The 22,439-nt window shown below is 43.7% G+C and overlaps 1 protein-coding gene across 1 annotated transcript in view; it reads left to right on the top strand.

Annotated features, from left to right (window-relative positions):
* Positions 1-22,439, top strand: part of DAAM2 (dishevelled associated activator of morphogenesis 2) — a 217,102-nt gene that overhangs the window by 141,708 nt on the left and 52,955 nt on the right. Inside the window, exons 7-14 of the mRNA XM_054162421.1 lie at positions 4,601-4,711; positions 7,359-7,462; positions 9,295-9,361; positions 10,267-10,384; positions 13,841-13,979; positions 18,300-18,358; positions 18,781-18,965; positions 20,683-20,997. Of these exons, the coding sequence (XP_054018396.1) occupies positions 4,601-4,711; positions 7,359-7,462; positions 9,295-9,361; positions 10,267-10,384; positions 13,841-13,979; positions 18,300-18,358; positions 18,781-18,965; positions 20,683-20,997 (1,098 nt within the window). The remainder of the gene's footprint in view (positions 1-4,600; positions 4,712-7,358; positions 7,463-9,294; positions 9,362-10,266; positions 10,385-13,840; positions 13,980-18,299; positions 18,359-18,780; positions 18,966-20,682; positions 20,998-22,439) is intronic.

Consider the following 22,439-nt stretch of genomic DNA (forward strand, 5'->3'; position numbering starts at 1 on the left):
GCTGGGATTCCTTTACATCTGATATATTCAAAATCAGTACTACAGTGTTCTTTCACTGGCGCAGAAAAATATATCAGGATGTTACAGTGCCCTTCTACCCTGCCTTACTATCTGAAACACCCACCCAGCTGGGGAACTCTGCAGGGGGAAAGAATTTTCCTTTTAGTGTTGAGAGAAACTAGGTGTTAGATATTGTCTGAAAGGAGATACTGTCTGAAAGGAGCTGACTTTGCTGGCCAATGAAAATAGTAACTGGGCTACTTTGTGCAGAACATTCTTGTTTTTCTATCTAATGCTGATAGGAATTTTGAATCTTGAGGTGAAGAAATAAATATGAAAAGGGGAAGATTAGGAACATCCCTTCCAAATCCTCCTTTACTGAGTTGTTTTAACACTGTTAGTACAGGCAGCAATTTTTAGGGAGAAATCTGATTAATTGAAATTGTAGTAAAAGAGCTAACAATGAACAAATTAAAATCTTGTATTTTGACATGATTTCCTTCTTCCCCTCAGGGCTCATCCAAAGCCTTTTGAGGTTTGCTGCATATTGAATGAAACCCTACCGAATGTCAGTGATAGGTTCCACACATTGGCCAAAACAACCCTATGCAGTGCTACAGACTGGGGTCAGAGTGGCTGGAGAGCAGCCAGGCAGAAAGGCAACTGAGGGTACTGGTCAATAGTAGGTTGAACACAAGCCAGCAGTGTGCCCAGGTGGCCAAGAAGGCCAATGGCATCCTGGCCTGTATCAGGAATAGTGTGGCCAGCAGGAGCAGGGAAGATGTTGTGCCCCTGGACTCAGCACTGCTTAGGCCACACTTTGAGTCCTGTGTCCAGTTCTGGGCCCCTAAATTCAGGAAAGATATTGAGTTGCTGGAACGTGTCCAGACAAGGGCAACAAAGGGGTCTTGAGCACAAGCCCTATGAGAAGAGGCTGAGGGAGCTGGGGTTGTTTAGCCTGGAGAAGAGAAGGCTCAGAAGAGGCATTATTGCTCTCCAGAACTACCTGAAGGGAGATTGTAGCCAGGTGGGGGTTTGGACTCTTCTCCCAGGCAAGCAGCACTGGAACAAGAGGACACAGCCTCAAGCTGTGCCAGGGGAGGTTTAGGCTGGATGTTAGGAAGAAATTCTTCATAGAAAGAGTGATTGGCCATTGGAATGTGCTACCCGGGGAGGTGGTGAAGTCACCATCACTGGAGGTGTTTAGGAAGAGACTGGATGAGGTGCTTGGTGCCATGGTTTAGTTGATTAGATGGTGTTGGATGATAGGTTGGACTTCATGTTCTCAAAGGTCTCTTCCAACCTGGTTAATTCTATTCTATGCTATGCTATGCTACGCTACTCTATTCTATTCTATTCTATTCTATTCTATTCTATTCTATTCTATTCTATATTATTCCTAAATAGAGGATAGAAAACTTCTGTTAAATTCCTTCAGCCTGTCTGGATGCTGTATCTGATATGTTGCTACACAGAATCTAGCATGTTCCCAAAAGTCTCTGGGACTATATGGTGGGGATGAGGCCTCTGAAAAACATAAAGAAGGTTTTCATCCTTAGCTTTGATTCGTCTGTAGTAGTGGCTGCTGAAATTATTCCAAGACACATGTGCTTTGGATTCAGCATCAAATCTGACAGTAAAAGAGCTAAGTTCTCTCATTTATTTTGCTACTTCTTATTTGTCAAGTTGAAGAATTGTTTTGGTTGGTGAATTTGAAGACTTCTAAAATTCTCTGCTACTGTAATTGAAGGATGGAGGACTGGACATACCATCAGTCTGTCTCTGTAGGGCATGTATTTCTCCGTAAGACTCATTTCTGACAAAATGGGGGAAAGGTTGCTATTAGTCATAACATAATTACTGGGAAATCATGGTAGTGAAGGAAATTCAAATGCCAGGGGTGGGGACATTTGCAAATGCCAAAAGGGCAGTGCAGAAGATATAAAAAAAAGGAATTTGTGAAATCAGGCTTGCTTGATAGCGAATATACTATGCTCAGATGCAAGAACAGTTGTCAGGAGCAGCGTACAATAGATAGAAGATCTCTACAGAACAACAGGCGTAGGGATTGCACAAAGCTAGAAGGATATTCTTTACCCTGGGCAATGCACAGGAAGATATTCCTTCCTGTTTCTTGAAATATATCTCCCCAGTGATGCCCATTTTCTTTAGGAAATGAGAGAGACCTATGAAACTGACTAGCACAAGAAAGCTTTTTCTATGAGTAAACACTTTCAGTAACCAAGGACAGAAGACTGACTAAAGAAAAATGAACTTCCTCAGCATCATAGTTTCAAAATATTATTTATGTTATCTGCTGAGCTGAACATTAAAAAGCTATTTTTGTTTTAATTCTCCTTTCATGGTCAAAACATGGGAAGCGAGAAAAGAAATAGGTCTTTACTGGTGCACCAACAAAACAAATACATGACTGTGGGGTGATGGTTAGTGCTAGAGTGAGGCACGTAAAGTTGAACTGGCAGAAGTCAAGAGGAATTTGTTACTCTTTCAATAACGATAATTATCCTGAGAATTATGAGCTGATCAGAGAAGATCCTGAGGAGAAGGTTCATGGTTGTAAGCACAAAGCTTAAAGTAGAGTTGCTTTCATAGCTAATCAGTTTCTACAAGTAATTTCTTTGGTAAATATTCAAGTGGAATTAATTCCAAACAGATTGTATAAAGCAGGCTTACCAACATTATTTGTCTAGTCTTTTTTTCTCCTTTGTCTCCTGATATTCACAAGATTATGGTGAAGTATCTATGGGCATGCAACAATTAGACCAAAATATTTCTATGCTAAATAGCCCCTGCTGCTAAATACCCTTGTTATTTGGTTGGTAGGGGAACATACAGTCTCTGAGGAGACTTATGGTATCCTTGCAATATAGAAAGGGAGCTAATCAGAAAGAGGGCCTTTAGTGACAGCACATGCGTGAATGAGTTTGAATTAAAAGAGGCCAGAGTTAGTTTGGACAAACCCAAGAGATTTTTATGTGAGGAGGGTGGTAAGACACTGAAACACATTGCCCAGAGAAGTTGTAGATGCCTCATAACTGGAAATGCTCAAGGGCAGGGCTTTGAACTACCTGATCTAGTCAAAAGTTGTTCCTGCCCATTACAGGAGGGTTGGACCAGGTGATCTTTAATGGTCTCTTCTAACCCATATCTTTCTGTGTTTCTGTAACAAGGAAATTGGAGCTTAGCTGTACTTCCAGTGGAGCTGTGTAATCTATCTTTGAGTTTTGGAGCTGTATGCATGGGGGACATTCTGATTATTTGCAAATCCCTAAAAGTAGCTGACTTAGAGATATGTAATGTTCTACATCATATGAAATGGGTGCAAATGAAGGAAAAAGGAGAAATCTTCCAGAGTGAATGTATAGGTTTTATTCCTCGAAAGAATTATCTTTAGAATTCTGCCCCCTCTATACATAGTGCAGAGATTGGTGCAATTTACCCTGCTGGGTTCCAGGAAAATAATGAAAATTGACTGATGTGAGTATAAAGGATGCATGAATCTAATGCTATTTTCCTGCATCTATAAACTCCCTGTCATATTTAGCCTGCAGAAGAGGAGGCTCAGAGGAGACTTTATTGCTGTCTACAACTACCTGAAGGGAGGTTGTAGCCAGGTGGGGGCTGGACTCTTCTCCCAGGCAACCAGCACCAGTACAAGATGACACAGTCTCAAGCTGCACCAGGGGAAGTTTAGGCTGGATGTTAGGAAGAAGTTCCTCATAGAAAAAGTGATTGGCCATTGGAATGTGCTGCCCAGGGAGGTGGTGGAGTCACCATCACTGGAGGTGTTTAGGAAGAGACTGGTTGGGGCACTTGATGCCATGGTTTAGTTGATTGTATAGTGTTGGATGATAGGTTGGACTCGATGATCTCAAAGGTCTTTTCCAACCTGGTTAATTCTAGTCTACTTCTATTCTATTCTAGTCTAGTCTAGTCTAGTCTAGTCTAGTCTAGTCTATGCTATGCTATGCTATGCTATGCTATGCTATCATATCCACTACGCAGAGTTAACTATGAAGTATGTCAATCTCTTAACTTTCTTAGATCATGCTGACCAAAACTATAAAGGGTTTTGTCAACATGACAAAGGGTCAACATCTTTTTCAACAGCAAAAAAAATAATTTCTTTTAAAAATAAATCAGACTTCTTTTTCTTTTTCATTTCTCTATTCTTTACTTTTTCATTTATTTCTTTTTTTCTTTCATTAGGGTAAGGTGGGTATCTTATTGCTATCACTATTCTTCATTTGTTTATTGTGGTATGCCCAAAATGGCTAACAAAATAGTTTATTTTAAAAATAAATCAGAGTTTTTTCTTTTTCATTTTTCTGTTATTTACTTTTTTTTCCTGCTTGTTTGTTTGTTTGTTTTTTCTTTCATTAGGGTAAGGTGGGTATTTTATTCCTATGACAATTCTTCATGTCTTCGTTGTGGTAGGCCCAATTGGCTGGAAGAAGTTATTTCTTTAAGCAAATGTATAGGAAATCAAAAGAAGACTGTGCATATGCCACAAATGGTACACAAAATGGTGTAAGAAATTGGATTGCAACCTCTAACCCAGGCTGCTGTTCTTTTTCAGACATTGTTGAATGAGCTGGACCGAAGCATGGGGAGATACCGAGATGAAGTAAACCTCAAAACAGCCATCATGTCCTTTATCAATGCTGTTCTGAATGCTGGTGCTGGTGAGGTGAGTCACTGCTCTGGAAACTGTTTCAAAAATGTTATGCTGTAATTAATTTATCTTGGAAGGGGCTAATGGATTAAGTCACAAATCACAGAATCACCAAGGTTGGAAGAGACCTCAAAGATCATCAAGTCCAACCTGTCACCACAGACCCCATAACTAAACCATGGCACCTAGTGCCATGTTCAATCCCCTCTTCAACACCTCCAGGGATGGTGACTCCACCAACTCCCTGAGCAGCACATTCCAATGGCTAATGACTCTCCCAGTGAAGAACATTCTCCTCACCTCCAGCCTAAACTTCCCCTGGTGCAGCTTGAGACTGTGTCCTCTTGTTCTGGTGCTGGTTACCTGGGAGAAGACACCAATCCCCACCTGGCTACAACCTCCCTTCAGGTAGTTGTAGACAGCAATAAGTTCTTCCCTGAGCCTCCTTTTCTCCTGGCTAAACAATCCCAGCTCTCTCAGCCTCTCCTCGTAGGGCTTGTGTCATTGACTGGATGTAGTTTGTAGAAATCAATGCTCAATTGTTACTATCAGTATTACAGTGTATTTCATATTATTTTAATCACTAACGTAGACTACTTCCACTGAAACAATACCTCTGATACCTCTGGAGGGTTTTGTTATTTTTGTTTGTTTGTTGTTGTTTTGCTGTTTTGTGTGTGTGTGGTGGGGGGGTTGTGTGTTGGTTTTTTGGGTTTTGATTGGTGGTGGTATTTTATTTTCAAAGAACTGCAAGGCATTCATCACTTGATTTCATCCTTTTAGAAAGCACTTTGGTTTGCACTCAGAAATGCTTTGAAATATTGTTTTGACTCAAAGCCAAACTCAAAATGTTTAAATGTAGACCAGAAAAGACAGTCCATTGTTTTTCTTTCACTGACAAGACTTTCTTTTGATGCTGGAAGAGAGTTGAAGCTTACTTTGTTTCATTTGAAGTATTATTTTTGTTATATTGGTGGCTTTTTTTTTTTTTTGGCTAAACCACAACTGACAACAAGCTCATAGTCATAGAATCAGTAAGGTTGGAAGAGACCTCAGAGATCATCAAGTCCAACCTGTCACCCAACACCTCATGACTGACTAAACCATGGCTTCAAGAGCCATGTCCAATCCTTTTTTGAACACTTCCAGTGATGGTGACTCCACCACCTCCCTGGGCAGCACATTCCAATGGCCAATCACTCTTTCTGGGAAGAACTTCTTCCTAAATCCAGCCTAAACCTCCCCTGGCGCAGCTTGAGACTGTGTCCTCTTGTTCTGGTGCTGGTTGCCTGGAAGAAGAGTCCAATCCCCTCCTGGCTACAGCCTCCTTTCAGGTAGTTGTAGACAGCAAGAAGGTCTCCCCTGAGCCTCTTCTTCTCCAGGCTAAGCAAGCCCAGCTCCCTCAGCCTCTCCTCATAGGGTTTGTGCTTGAGATCTCTCCCCAGCCTCGTTGCCCTTCTCTGGAGACGTTCAAGTGTCTCAATATCCTTCTTAAATTGAGGGGCCCAGACAGTCCTGGACACAGGACTGAAGATTTGGCCTAACCATTGCTGAGTACAGGGGCAAAGGACAGCTCTGTTTGGTAATATATTTGTAACTATCTCCAGCAGTCCTGTTACATCCCACTGAATAGGTCTCAGGTTTGCCAGTGTACATGGTGATTTTACAACAAACAAACATAAAAAGCAGGAGGAAGGTCGCAATGATGTTCTGTACACCTCACTGGTTAGGCCACACCTTAAGTACTGTGTCCAGTTTTGGGCCCCTCAATTTAGGAAAGATGTTTACTTGCTTGAACATGTCCAGAGTAGGGCAACAAAGCTGGTGAGAAGTATCAAGCACAAGCCCTATGAGGAGAGGCTGAGGGAGCTGGGATTGTTTAGCCTGGAGAAGAGGAGGCTCAGGGGAGACCTTATTGCTCTCTACAACTACCTGAAGGGAGGTTGTAGACAGGTGGGGGTTGGTCTCTTCTCCCAGGCAACCAGCACCAGAACAAGAGGACACAGTCTCAAGCTGCACCAGGGGAGGTTTAGGCTGGATGTTAGGAAGAAGTTCTTCCCAGAAAGAGTGATTGGCCATTGGAATGTGCTGCCCAGGGAGGTGGTGGAATCACCATCACTGGAGGTGATTAGGAGGAGACTTGATGGGGTGCTTGGTGCCATAGTTTAGTTGATTATATAGTGTTGGGTGATAGGTTGGACTTGATGATTTTGAAGGTCTCTTCCAACATCGTTAATTCTATTCTATTCTATTCTATTCTATTCTATTCTATTCTATTCTATTCTATTCTATTCTATTCTATTCTATTCTATTCTATTCTATTCATCTGTAAGCAGGAGGCAGACCATAAATGTACTAGCAAGACAAACACTGATAACAGTTTTTCTTTCTGGAACAGCATGGGATGTGCTGTCATGAGTGGATTTAGCAGTGAAACACAGGCAAAGACATTATATTTTTTTATTTTTAAAGTGTTGGGGTTTTTTTCCCTTACTTCACTGGATTAATAAGCTTGTGAATTTGATGGCAGGGTAGAGTGTATTAGAAAGGGAATAATTGACATTTTAAGTAATCAATTTATTTTTGGTTTTAATTTTTTATTTTTCAAATGTGTTTAAAAGCTTTTGGAATCCAGTAACTTGATTTTTCTCCAACTTCTAAGGACAATTTGGAGTTCCGGTTGCACCTACGGTATGAGTTTCTGATGCTGGGAATTCAACCTGTTATTGACAAGCTAAGAGGACATGAGAATGCTACACTGGACAGGTAAGCCATGTCTTCTGAGAACACTTATTCATCGACAGAAGGAGTTCTTGGAAACTCTTCTCTGTTTGGGTTTCAGATTGAAGCACAAAGTTGTCTCTTTCTCTTCCTAAAACTGACTGCCTTTAAAGACAAGAACCAAATTTGTCCCTATAATTAAAATTGGCAAATGAAGTAAGAAAAAATACATACTAACTTGGTGGTGACTGTGACAAGGAGTTCCTGAATTGCTTTTCTTCTAAGCTGGGGATAGCAAACAGAATGGGAAGGGGGAAAAATAATGTAAAAACTTTAAATTATTTTCTCTTGTAGCAAAACTGGAGCAAAAGCTTGTCCTGATATGAGGGAGAGAAGTCACTTCATTGATGTAGTGGTGTGAGGTTTAATCTACCCCCACCCACATAAAGCACAGCTAAACTCAGCTGGAGAAGTGAAGAGAAAGCTGTATTTTACAAGCAAAACTACACTCTACAATGGCATGCAATGAATATGTACAAAATATACAGGATTTACAATATTATACAAGAATTTACAGGAAAGAACACAAACACAGATCCTCTCTAGGAGAACCCCCACTTGGGTTCCCCCCAAATCTCTCTCTCCCTCCTCCCCTTTCCCCTAAGAGATAATTAGGCAAAAAAAAAAAAAAGGAGAAAGAGAAAGAAAAGGATATTAAGGGAAATTCATTAGCTCAAAGCAGTTGTTAAGAAAGTTAGTTATTCTTATCTTATCAGTTTGCAGTTCAGGGTCGACATGCAGGCAGTCTGGCCAAGAACAAAAGTCAGAACAGACTGAAGCTGGAGTGAGTGAGAGAAAGAATGCTAGAGATATTTGCTATGGTACCTCTCACATCTGACCAATGAAATTTGTTTAGAATTAATCTTTGTTTTCCTTTTTACACCTAAACATTCAGCTAGAGAATTCTACAGCTGTCCTTTTCTTAAAGGCACAGCCTAACCTGTCACAATTAATTTCATTGAGACTGAGTATATGTGGTCAATTAAGCTTGGTCTTTTTTGTGTGATCTAGCTTGTATCGTAACCTCCCTAAAAGTGACACTAACAAAACTATGAGAGAAGAGTCTCAGACAAAGGGCTGGAGGGGTCAAGAGGACAATAGAGAAGAATGAGGAACATCCTCAAACAGGCCTGCTACTGCACAAAATGTAGCGCTGAATGGCACCTCCAAATTCCTGTGTTAAAAGTATATGGATAAAAACCACTTACTGCACTAGCAGTGTAGTGTGTTTTGCCACAGTAACTGAAGCTGCTAGTACACTTTAAACTCTTCACAAAGTCAGTAAACTTGCAGTAAACAGTCTGAAAAATTTGACTGAGAGACTTCAAGAAACTGAAAGACTGATGAACCAGTGTGAAGTCAGGTAGAATCTATTTGCGTAACAAAATGAAACGTCTTAAGGTGTAAGAGCAGGAAGCTGTGGAAGTCTGCCTTCTCCCATGACCACCTTAAGCTCTGTGGAAAGGCACCACTGCTATCCTTTATTGTCTGCTACTCCAAGTCCCTTTCTACAGAGCACAGCTGATTAGTATTTATCTGATACCTGGAATAGTGTGAAGTGTGCTAAAGTACATGATGAAAAACCAATGGATCAGGCCTATGCTTGGAGCTTTCAAGGCACCATTTGCTCAAACATCCACTGTCAGGAGGTGCTTTTTAAGGAAAGCACTTCCTGTGAGAAAGGCTTGTCTATTTCCAGGTATTCTAGCTGGAAATGAGGTGTTGCTGCTTCTCTAGTGACATGCTCAGTTTAAGTCTGAATTATGCCATGAACATTGGCAGGTTTTGTTTGTTTTGTTTTTTCTGTTTCCTCTTAGGCACTTAGATTTCTTTGAGATGGTCAGGAATGAAGATGACCTGGAACTTGCCAAGCGGTTTGACCTCGTAAGTTTTTCTCTGGAGTACCTGAACTTGTCAAAGCTGAACATCCACTTTGGTGCAACTTCCCCGTGTATTACTTGGTAACAATGATTGACTTCTGTGCTCAGAGTGGCTGATGCTCTTGTTTTCCCTCTTTCTCATTTAGCAAGTTGGGGCTCTGTGATGTGTGAACAATGAAAACAATGATCACAGATAGGGCTTCTGACAATTATCTTTCATGAAGAGTTCTTTCTTTTGTTTGGCTGAAGATTCAGTAGTGGAGAAGGTTCTCTACCCTCCCCTCATGTTCTTAGTCCTGGTAATCCTGCTGTATTCTAGTTTCAGTCTTCTGCTTTACAGGACTGAAGCAGAACGAAGCTTGGGCAGAGTGAAGCTTGGGCTCTTCTCTGCTACTTTTCCCAGGATTGCAGAAAACTCTTCTGACCACTGTCACCTCAGAGCCCAATCGGTATTTTAGATTGGGTCAATTTTAAAGAAGAGCATAAAACAAGGACAGTTTCTACAACCTTGAGCAAGAGGCTGTAGGGTCCAGAGCAGTTATAGCTTTCTCTTTCCTCATGACCAGTTCTTGCCACATGCCAATGCAGAACAGCTAGCATTTTCTGCTTAGCTTCTACAATTTGGGCCACCACTTCCTTGGACCCAAATGTTTTGCTTGCTTCAGAACAGCTCTTTGTGGCTTTACATGCCTCCCACCTTTCTAGCCTTTTACTTTGGGGATCTTTTCTGTGGTGGTCTCAAAGACTCATATGCTCTCTCTCCTCGCTGGAATATGCAGCAGGACATTGAAGGACGCTGCAGAGGTCCACCTGCTGGAAATTTGCCTTTCTCTGTGTCTTTCACAGTCAGGCTTTCACTGTGCATAGTTTGTCTCTTACACTTTCTTTCATTACATTCTTTCACTTCAGATACACATTGATACAAAAAGTGCCTCTCAAATGTTTGAGTTGATCAAGAAGAGATTGAAGCACACAGATGCCTACCCCTATTTGTTATCCATCCTCCAGCACTGCTTGCAGATGCCATGTGAGTACACCACATTTTTCCAGAGGAAGGGAAGGGATATTGAAGAACTAGATGAAGCTTTGGTGTAGGTACAGTGTCACAGTTACCTGGACACACACTGCTGCATCTTCCATTCAGAACTTGTAGTGGCTAAAGGACTTGTTACCTCGTACCAACTCCATCCAGCAGATTTTTGTTGCAATACTTAAAGCAGCAGCACTTTGACCTCTCTGTGCTTGCAAATAAAATTAAGTAGCTGAGACATTCCAGTTAGTCACTGACAGCATTTTTAATGATTTTAAATTAGAAATTCTAAAAGAGAAAGAGCCCTTGTGCTTCCCAGAAATAGATACCATTTGGAATATTAACGAAATGCACTGAGGGATATTTCTGGTTAAACAATACAGCATTGAAAGCTGTTCTGTCACTGGGAAATTCCACAATAAGTCTTCAGGCTGCTGTCCCATGGCAGTGTATCAGTGGAGAGTTCTGAACTCAAAGTGAAGAAGAATATTGTTTTTGAAAGAAGTAATAGGAATATTCTGGGTAACTGTAATGAGATCTGCTGTGCTTCCAGAGAGAAGCTGAACAAGGGCACAGCAAGATCATTAATGAACTGCCTGCCTTGAGCTGCTAGGTGCTGGTCTTCATTACTTTCAGCAATACTTGAGCAGTCAAACTGAGAAGGGAACATGAGGGAGATGTGCTTTTTCAGAAAGTAACATGAATTGATTCAAGTACTGACATGAAGAATTTCAAGCAGTTGGTTGTCCCAGTGGTCTCTTTGCTGTTACTCTTTAAGACAGTACTTGAGCTTTACGTATTGACCTGGATTTTTAGTAGCAGAAGGGCTAAATCCTTCTAGGCCAGGACAGGATTGTATTAGAATAGTTTTAAAGAATCCAAAGATCTAGGTTATATAACTCAAGAAGCTGAGGTAAACTGACTCTTCAGTTTCATATGCATAGGATTCATAGAATCATAGTATCAATAAGGCTGGAAAATATCTCAAAGATCATCAAGTCCAACCTGTCACCCAAGACCCAAACCATGGCTTCAAGTGCCACGTCCAATCCCTTTTTGAGCACCTCCAGGGATGGTGACTCCACCACCTCCCTGGGCAGCACATTCCAAAGGCTAAAAACTCTCTCTGTAAAGAACTTTCTCCTCACCTCAAGCCTAAACTTCCCCTGGCACAGTTTGAGACTGTGCCCTCTTGTTTTGGTGCTGGTTGCCTGGGGAAGAGACCAATCCCCACCTGGCTACAACCTCCTGGTTGCAACCTCCTTTCAGGTAGTTGTAGAGAGCAATAAGTTCTCCCCTGAGCCTCCTCTTCTCCAGGCTAAGCAACCCCAGCTCCCTCAGCCTCTCCTCACAGGGCTTGTGCTGGAGGGCTCTCCCCAGCATTGTTGCCCTTCTCTGGACATGTTCAAGAGTCTCACTGTCCTTCTTAAATTGATTGCTCCACTTGTTGCCATTGCTGTTCTTTTTCTCCATAATTTTTGATCATATTTTGTGATTTTTTTCATGCCAGTTGAGTTTTGCTGACCTGCTGATGACAGCATGCAGATACAACATCTGATCTTTTTTTCTTTTTAAGGTGCCTAATTGTGACATTACCTAGGTACCAAAAAAACTCACAAACCACCAAAAATACCAAAACCCAAAAAAACCATCAAGCCCCAAGAAATACTGAGTAACACAGTTATCACAAGGGAATCGATTCTATAGACATTTAGAGTGCAAGGTAGAGTTAGTCTGTCAAAACAGCTGCGTGCACAGCCTGAATAAGCAGATCCAGTGCAGAGTTGCAGAGCTGCCCATACCATCCCAGAGTTGTTTAGGGAGGTCATTCCATCCCTGTACTCAGCACTGGTTAGGCCACACATACATAGAATACATACATAGAATAAACATACATAGAATAAACCAGGTTGGAAGAGACCTTCAAGATCATCGCGTCCAACCCATCAACCAATCCAACACCGCCCAAACAACTAACCCACAGCACCAAGCACCCCATCAAGTCTTCTCCTGAAAACCTCCAATGATGGCGACTCCACCACCTCCCCAGGCAGCACATTCCAATGGCCAACAACTCTCTCTGTGAAGAACTCTTTCCTCACCTCCAGCCTAAACTTCCCCTAGCACAGTTTGAGACTGTGTCCTCTTGTTCTGGTGCTGGTTGCCTGGCAGAAGAGACCAATCCCCACCTGGCTACAACCTCCCTTCAGGTAGTTGTAGACAGCAATAAGGTCTCCCCTGAGCCTTCTCTTCTCCAGGCTAAGCAACCCCAGCTCCCTCAGCCTCTCCTCGTAGGGCTTGTGCTCCAAACCCCTCACCGACTTTGTTGCTCTTCTCTGGACTCGTTCCAGCAAGTCAACCTCCTTCCTAAACTGAGGGGCCCAGAACTGGACACAGGACTCGAGGTGCAGCCTAACCAGTGCAGTGTACAGGGGCAGAATGACCTCCCTGCTCCTGCTGGCCACACTGTTCCTGATGCAGGCCAGGATGCCATTGGCCCTCTTAGCTGCCTGGGCACACTGCAGGCTCATGTTCAGTCTACTGTCAACCAGCACCCCCAGGTCCCTCTCTGCCTGACTGCTCTCCAGCCACTCTGACCCCAGCCTGTAGCACTGCATGTGGTTGTGGCCAATGTGCAGAACCCGGCACTTGGATGTGTTCAATCTCATGCCCTTGGACTCTGCCCATCTGCCCAGCCTGTCGAGGTCCCTCTGCAGAGCCTCTCTACCCTCCAGCAGATCACCTTGAGTCCTGTGTCCAGGTCTGGGCCCCTCAGTTTAGGAAAGATGTTGAGTTGCTGGAACATGTCCAGAGAAGGGCAACAAAGCTGGGGAGGGGTTTGGAACACAAGCCCCATAAGGAGAGGCTGAGGGAGCTGGGGTTGCTTAGCCTGGAGAAGAGGAGGCTCAGGGGAGATCTTATTGCTATCTATAGCTACCTGAAGGGAGGTTGTAGCCAGGAGGGGGTTGGTCTCTTCTCACAGGCAACCAGCACCAGAACAAGAGGACACAGTCTCAAGTTGTGCCAGGGGAGGTTTAGGCTGGATGTTAGGAAGAAGTTCTTCCCAGAGAGAGTTGTTAGCCATTGGAATGTGCTGCCCGGGGAGGTGGTGGAGTCACCATCCCTGGAGGTGTTTAGGAAGAGACTGGACGGGGCACTTGTTGCCATGGTTTAGTTGATTAGATAGTGTTGGGTGATAGGTTGGACTTAATGATCTCAAAAATCTTTTCCACCCTGGTTAATTCTATTCTTGTCTAGTCTAGTCTAGTCTAGTCTACCTTTTATATTCTGTTTGTAAATCTTCTAGCAGCTGGGTTAGGTGTTGTTTTCTGTAGTTCATGACGTACAGGACTGAGATGAAATCTGGAGAGGAAGAAATACCAGTCTGTTGGCTGGTCTGTGCACTTTGACCTGGAAATGAGCATTCTCATGGGTTGGTGTTTTTCCATACAGATAAGAGGAATGGCGGAAACTTCCAGCAGTGGCAGCTGTTGGACAGAATACTCCAACAGATTGTACTTCAGGACGAACGAGGAGATGATCCAGATACAGCCCCATTGGAAAACTTCAATGTCAAAAACATCATTAAAATGTAAGCTGCAATATTATTGTTTATTTCTGTTATACAAGTATAAATACATGCAGGTGCTTAGGAAATATACTGCCAATTCTGAGGAGTTTCTTATTTTAACCTACAGCTTCTCGTTGTAGAATCATAGAATTGTTAGGGTTGGAAGGGACCTCAAGGATCATCTAGTTCCAACCCCCTGCCATGGGCAGAGACAACTCACACTAGATCAGGTTGCTTAGAACCATGTTCAGCCTGGCCTTAAAAATCTCCAGGGATGGGGCTACTACCACCTCCCTGGGCAACCTTTTCCAGTGTCTCACCACCCTCATGGTGAAGAGCTTCTTCCTAATATCCAATCTGAATCTACCCATTTCTAGCTTTGTTCCATTCCCCCTAGTCCCATCACTACCTGACACCCTTAAAAGTCCCTCCCCAGCTTTCTTGTAGGCCCCCTTCAGACACACCTCAGAGCCTTCTCTTCCCCAGACTGAATAGTCCCAACTCCCTCAGTCTGTCCTCATAGGAGAGGTACTCCAGCCCTCTGATCATCCTCATGGCTCTTCTCTCAACACACTGCAGCATGTCCAGGTCATTCCTGTAACAGGGGCTCCAGAACTGGATGCAGTACCTCAGGTGGGGTCTCACCAGAGAGGAGTAGAGGGGGAGAATCACCTCCCTTGACCTGCTGGCCACACTTGATGCAGCCCAGGATGTGCTTGGCTTTCTGGGCTGCAAGTGCACACTGCTGGCTCATGTTGAGCTTCTCATCCACCAGCACCCCCAAGTCCTTTTCTTCAGGGCTGCTCTTGAGCCAGTCCCTGCCCATCCTATATCAGTGCTTGGGATTGCCCCAACCCAGATGCAGGACCTTACACTTGGTCCTGTTGAACCTCATGAGGTTGTCATGGGCTCACCTCTCCAGCCTGTCAAGGTCCCTCTGGATGGCCTCCTTTCCCTCCAGCCTGTCTGCTGCACCACACAGCTTGGTGTCATCAGCAAACCTGATGAGGGTGCACTCAATGCCACTGCCCACTTTGCCAACAAAGATGTTAAACAAGACTGGTCCCAGGACTGATCCCTGAGGGACTCCACTTGTCACTGGCCTCCACTTGGACATGGATCCATTGACAGCCATAAGCCAGTTCTTTATCCACTGAATGGTCCATCCATCAAACCCATACTGCATCAGCTCAGAGCCCAGGATGTGGTGTGGGACAATGTTGAAGGTTTTGCTCAGGTCCGGGTAAATGACTTCGGCTGCTCTCCCCTTGTCTATTGATGTTGTGACCTTGTCATAGAAGGCCACCAGGTTAGTCAGACAGGATTTGCCCTTGGTGAAGCTGTGTTGATGTACCCAGTCACCTCTTCGTGCCTCCATGAGGATCTGCTCCATGATCTCACTGGGCACAGAGGTGAGACTGACCTCATAGTTTCCTGGGTCATCCCTCTTTTCCTTCTGAAAATGGGAGTTATGTATCCCCTTTTCCAGTCATTGGGGACCTCCCTGGACTGCCAGGACTTTTGGAATATAATAGACAGCAGTTTAGCAACCTCATCCACCAGTTCCCTCAGCACCCATGGGTGCATCCCATCAGGTCCCATGGACTTGAACACTTTCATGTTCTTCAGGTGGTCACAAACCTGATCTTCACTCACAATGGGCAGTTCCTCCCTCCATTCCCTGCCATTATCTTCCACTATTCTGGGAGTGCAGCTGGAGCCCTTGCCAGTGAAGACTGAGGTAAAGAAGTAATTGAGAACCTCAGCCTTCTCCATGTTACTTGTCACCAGCTCAGCTGTTTCCTTTCTGGGGGAGCCCACACCTTCCCTAGTCTTCTTTTTACCATTAATACAGCTATAGAAATGTTTGCTGTTCCCCTTGATCTCCCTGGCTAGATTTAATTCTAACTGAGCTTTAGCTTTTCTAACCAGGTCTCTTGCTGCTCAAGCAGCTTCTTCATATGCCTCCCATTCCAGCTGTCCTTTCTTCCACTCCTTGAAGAGTTTCTTTTTGTGTGCCAGTGCGTCCAGGAGCTCCTTGCTTATCCATTCAGGTCTCCTAGCATTCTTTCCTGCTTTCCTCTTTGTGGGTGTACTTTGCTCCTGGGCATGGAGAAGGTGATCCCTGAATACTGAGTAGCTGTCCTGGGCCCCTCTTCCCTCAAGGGCTTTGTCCCATGATACTTTGGCCATCAGATCCCTGAAGTGATCAAAGTCTGCATGCCTAAAATCCAGGGTTGCAAGCTTGGGATACCTCCTCCTAGTTGCCCTGAGGATCTTAAATTCTATTGCTTCATGGTCACTGCAGCCAAGGTTACCCCTGAGCCTCACATTGATGACCAGCCCTTCCCTGTTGGTGAGAACAAGGTGTGGCATAGCAACTTTTCTCATTGGTTCCTCTACCATTTGGAGGAGGAAGTTGTCATCTATGCATTCCAGGAACATCCTGGAATGCTGGTGCCTAGCTGTGTTGTTCCTCCAGCAGATGTCAGACTGTTTGAGATTGTCTTGTTAGTCTTCTCAATAGTGTCCTTCTACTAACACCTTAACTAGATAGGTTTTTCTTTCTAGTAAAGTCCTTGCCTTTGGCTTCTTGTTTCTGTAAGATATTAAGCTGGGTACAAGAGCAGAAAAAAATATCCATAATTTTATAACAAGGTTTTATAACAAGTGCCTTTTTTCATTCAGAATGTTGCTAATAACTTTTGTTGATATTCCAAGAAAGAAATATGTGGTCATCTCTGTTTAGATGCACATCAGTTTGAAATTCAAATAGTGGAAAGCAGCCCTCACCTGGCACACAAACCCCTTTACCTCTTAATAGTGTCTGCATGGTCTCACCCATGGACTTGGCAGAGGGCACTGCCATTATTGTTTCCCATGGGATGCATTATTTGAGAAGTCTAGCTACATGAGCTGGCTCTCATCTCAACTCCCCTGTTCTCAGTCCTTTTTTAGCTAGGCTTTTGGACTCTTCATCCCATCCATCTGCCTCTGCAGGTAATTCATGGCCCATTACCTTTCTGAATTACCCACTGAAAAGAGCATTTTATAGAACATAAGCCTAATTTGAAACCAAATTTTCCTGTACCAAAAGTCTTAAAGTCCCTCCTGATACAGGCATGAGTTGAAATCAAAACTGATTTTTTGTCATGGAAAATCTCTTTCTATCTGTCTGGGTGCCTGACTTCGCTGTAGACTTCATGCCTGGTCTTCCCTTTCTACTTTCATAGCTAGCCCTCACTCTGCATATCTAATCAATCCCCAGCATACCCTGCATTTTTTCTGTCAGTAATAGGAAAAGCTGTGCCAGTATGAGTTATGAGCATTGCCTTGTTACTGATGTATTACCCAATAGATAAGGATACTCCCTTCTGCAAAGAAAGAAAAAAATAGAACCACAAAAAGTAGAAAAGAAAATATGGCAATCTGCTCTTGTATTAAGAATGGATGAATTTGTAACCAACAGCAGCTATGATAGAATAGAATAGAATAGAATAGAATAGAATAGAATAGAATAGAATAGAATAGAATAGAATAGAATAGAATAGAATTAACCAGGTTGGAAGAAACCTTTGAGATCATCAAGTCCAACCTATCATCCAACACAATCTAATCAACTAAACCATGGCACCAAGCACCCCATGCAGTCTCCTCCTAAACACCTCAAGTGATGGTAACTCTACCACCTCCCTGGGCAGCACATTCCAATGGCCAATCACTCTCTCTATGAAGAATTTCTTCCTAACATCCAGCCTAAACCTCCCCTGGTGCAGCTTGAGTCTGCCTCTTGTTCTGGTGCTGGTTGCCTGGGAGAAGAGACAAGTCCTGACCTGTCCACAATCTCCCTTCAGGTAGTTGTAGAAAGCAATAAGGTCTGCCCTGAGGCTCCTCCTCTCCAGGCTAAGCAACCCCAGCTCCCTCAGCCTCTCCTCATAGGGCTTGTGCTCCAAACCCCTCCCCAGCTTTGTTGCCCTTCTCTGGACATGTTCCAGCAAGTGTCCAGTGATTATTTTAGTGATGACTTCTCTCTCTCAAAATAAGTAGACTTGGCACTTTGAAGGCATTACCTGCAGGAATTATTCCCCCCCCCTGCCTTCCCCCCCCCCCAAGCATTCCTTTATCTCTTTTCAGGACTTTGAGCAATAAGCCATCACATTTATACTAGTTCTTTGCTACAGTATGGATCAGGATCTGGAACCAGACCGACCTCTGATATGATCCCATATGAAGCAGTAAATTCACCAGGTTGCCTTTTGCTGATCACTACAAATAATGGCCTCACACCTTCCAGCATGGATAGCTCAGAGCCTGTTTATATGATCTGATTTCATCTTCCAGGCTGGTGAATGAAAATGAAGTCAAGCAATGGAGGGACCAGGCAGAGAAGTTTCGGAAAGGTGAGTATGTCCTCTCCATCAAAAGAGGGAGCAGGACTGATCCCAATTCAGTCACAGAGAAGTGAGCAGCAGAGGTGGGCAGAACTTTTGTATTGTGGTCAAATCCTGCTTTGTTTCCTCCAGTACCTGTTGCCTCATGATGATTAGTTTGTGTTTTGTAGATGGGGCTTCCCTCAGCCCTCACATTAAAAGATTTTACAATCTAAGTGAAACTTAAGGCCTTGCTGTCTTGATCATGCAAGATCACTGTCAACACAGTCAGACTCAGTTTTCTTTTTCCTACTCTCATTACACATCCCCAGCTGTCCAAGAGATTTGTCAGCTTTGACAGATTTGTCAGCTTTATTTCAGCATAACCTGCATCTTGTCAGAGGCTGTTGGTGAGCTTTATTTCATCAAGTCCTCTTGCCTGTTTCCCCTAGATCATGTTGAGCTGATGAGCAGGCTAGAAAAGAAGGAGCGGGAATGTGAGACAAAGACCCAGGAGAAAGATGAAATGATGAAGACACTGAACAAAATGAAAGACAAGCTGCAGAAGGAATCCCTGGAGCTGCGCCAGACCCGGGACCGGATGAATGACCTGATGGCTCAACTTAATGAGTTCTCGGTATGAAACCAGGATTCCTCCCATCCTTGTCCGAAGCCTGCTAACTAATGAATGATGAACAAAAGCACGTGGAGACAAACACTTTATATAGTCAGTACAGAAAGAGGCTGTCTAGCTAACTATTTAGCAGCTGCTCAGCTTTTACCTGACACCATGTCTCAGTCCAGAGAGGGAAAGAGACTCAGTTCTTTTGAATATTCCTGTGTTATGAAACTAGAGGCACAAATGAGGCCAAAATATCAACAGCCAGGCTATTTATTAATATAATAGTGAGGGAGAGAGAGAAGAGGGGGAGAGAAGAGGAAAGGAATTATATTACCACACCCCTCACCCCCAAGACAGTTTGAGTCTGTGGAGGAAAGGTGCTGCAGCTTTGGATGTAGAGGAGATGTTGGGTCTGTAGAGGAAGGGTGCTGCAGCTTTGGCTGTAGAAGAGATGTCCTTGTTGGCTGTGCTGTCCTCTGAGCAGCCTCTTCAGCTCCATGAGTTGTAGCAGGTAGAACTTAGTACACAGAGAGAGGGTTCCTCTTGGTCTGCTTCTTCCAGGCTCTGTGGTGATGTCTCTGTCATTTTTCTCTCCTGGTATTCTCTCCATTTTTCTTCAGAGCAGCATTGCCCCGGGCTTTTCCTTCACTCCTGTTTTCCATCTCCTGTGTTTTTCTTCTTCTGAGCCAGTTGTTGTTCAGATCTTTTATACAGTTTTTTAGGTATGTATATTCCAGAGAGTATAGATAGCAGTGAATTCTGCCCATTATTTCCAGGGCAGCTGCAATCTGGTGAGCAATTTTATCTGTGCACCTTCCAGAGTCGTTATCCAGTGGCATCTGCCCAATACACATCAGCTATTGTCTGGGCAAGCAGCAAAGGTGATTTTATCTTTGTTGAGTCACATCAAGAGAGACAAGATTTAGTCTCTCACAGACCACAATACCTGAGTTGGTGATATAGAATGGATAATGTATAGGCTTCCTTCTCCACAGCCATCTTCCTTGCAGGAGCTATTGAGGCACAGGTGTCTTCCAGCCATACTCTTCTAACAGCTGAATGGAGTGGCCCTGGTTATTTCTTCTCCCAGATACAAAAAATAAATTCAGTGAAGAAGTGGGATTCCTGTCATGCTTCAAGGGCTTCATCACTGTCTTGGAGCTCTGCAGAAGTGACATTTTCAGATGCTTCCTCACGTTTGGTGCTCCTTTTGCCCCAGCAGTGTGCCTGAGCCTCAACTCACTGGTACATGGCCCTGAGAAGTTAGTTACTACAGAAAGCAGATTCATTTGCTCCTCCTCTCTCCCACTTTGCATTGGTGGGGCCTAATGATAGGTCTTCAGTATTTTTAACCCTATGGTTTAAAAAACAGGAGTTCAAAAGTTCACAAGATTGAACATTACTCTTTTTTTTTTTTTTTCCATACATAAGGAGAAAATAAAACATTTTGGCTTCTTTTACTAGCTTGCTTTTTTTTTTTTCTGAGCCATTTATGGTTCCTTTTTTTCAGGCTCTTCTCCACAACTTCAAGGACTTGAAACTTTCTCTTAAATGAAAGCTGAGATTCCTCCCATTATTGCATGGTTTTGAGTGCAGGAGACTTTAAAGAAAATATCAAATATTTTGAGACTTGTAATAAAACCACATCAGCCTGCAACATGGAATTATTGTGCCTTTTAAACTGTTTGCCTTTTCCCCTCCCCACCCCCCTTGTGTGTTTTTTATTTTCCAGCAAGGGGGCAACATTTCCTTCCCACCTCCACCCCCTCCACCTCCAGGTGGCCCATTAGCTTTGTCCTCATCTCACATGTCTGAGAATTTGCCACCACTGCCACCTCCTCTGCCTTTCTCCAGCTGTCCACCACCTCCAGCTCCACCACCTCCTCCAGGAGGGCCTCCTCCCCCACCAGGAGCACCACCTTTCTTCAGCATGGGGATGCCACCTCCTTCAACAACCACCTTCAGCAGTGGCACCAGCCTGAAGAAGAAATCTATCCCGCAGCCTTCACACCCACTGAAATCCTTCAACTGGGCTAAGCTGAGTGAGGTAAGAAACTGCAGTACTCTCAACAATAGATTTACTTTTGAAAGTATTCATTCATTCCATTAAGTGCAAGGTGACAGAAGTGAGTGATGGTTTGTGGCTTTCTGTGGGCTGTCAGTAGGAGTCAGTGACAGTCTTGAAGAAGTCTCCTATCTTCCCAGTTCTTCAGCAATGCAGCAAATCTCCTGTCATGGCCAAGGCACAGTTTAGGTTAAGCTGCAGTAATCTGGGCATGCTATCACCTAGGCAAAGCTGTAGTGGGACTGCCCATGTAAGGCAGAGCTGGACATCTCCGGGACTGGTGTGTCAGAGCTGCCCTCACTTGTGCATCAGCAAAAGTTACGGCCAGGGCAAATATGGGCAAAACATGGTGAGAAGCAGCTCCAAAACGAGCCTCCTCTACCCTGCCAGGAGCTATAACCAAGAAGAGAAAGGTGGCTTAATTCTTCTCACTTTTTGCTCATGACCTTGAAGGAAGCCACTCTTCTTGAATGGTTACAACTCTGTCTCTTGGTGATAAAACTCCAAATTGGCAACAAAACAGAGGACTTGGATTCTTTCTGTTGCAGACATTTTCTGCTACCTTGGTTGCCTCTCCTTTCCCTCCACCTCTCTCTCCACCTCCCTCTCTTCTCTTTAGGTCTTAATTTTTTAATTTTTTTTTTAAACTGATGTAGAAAGGGGAAAAAAGTGTCTGTGTTGAGTTTGGATGTCTGCCTAGAAACCCAGGTTCTCTTTTAGACTTAAACTCACCCAGGGCCCAACTCCAGCATTTGGAATGAGTGTTCAGGGACCTCTGGAATGCCACAAGAATTCTCTCTCCCCCTCTCTCCTTTTCTTTAAAATAAAATGAAGTGAAATATTTGCTGTACCATCTGTGCTTGTCTGTCAAGGCCATGTGGGGGGTGTGGGAGAGAATGTAAGGACAGGGATTTATTTTCCTTTGCAGAACATGGGACTTAGTGCTCTGAAGAAAAGAAATAATAACTAATATATGTACACATATGAAGGTATATGAAAAGGAGAAAGTCACAGGTGTTTCTGTTTAGTGTACAGTAACTGTAGGCTTATCCTGCCCTCTGGTTAGGAGTGAAGGCAGCTGTGCTAACAGAATTGAAGACCTGTGTGGTGAGGTAGGTAAAAGATGCTATTTTGAGGAAGGCAGTATAGTTGGAAAAAGGGGCATAAGAGGGTAGAGGACTCATTTCAAGTGTTTCTCAGTGCTGGTGTTTTGACCTAGAAGTTCTCTGTGAAACAGCAGGGCTTGTGATGTGCACAAAAGTGGCTTGCCTTGTTTGCATTGCACTTTGTTATGGAATTGTTTAACTCCACTGACTGTTGGAGGAGACAATATGTTTTGGCAATATTCATCAGTTATCCTAGATGCCCTGCTTCAGCACCAGGCACTTTCTGTTCATATGGATACGAATCTTCTGAATGTAAAG

This window comes from Dryobates pubescens, chromosome 6 (genome assembly GCF_014839835.1).
Source record: "Dryobates pubescens isolate bDryPub1 chromosome 6, bDryPub1.pri, whole genome shotgun sequence".
NCBI classification, from domain to species: Eukaryota; Metazoa; Chordata; class Aves; order Piciformes; family Picidae; genus Dryobates; species Dryobates pubescens.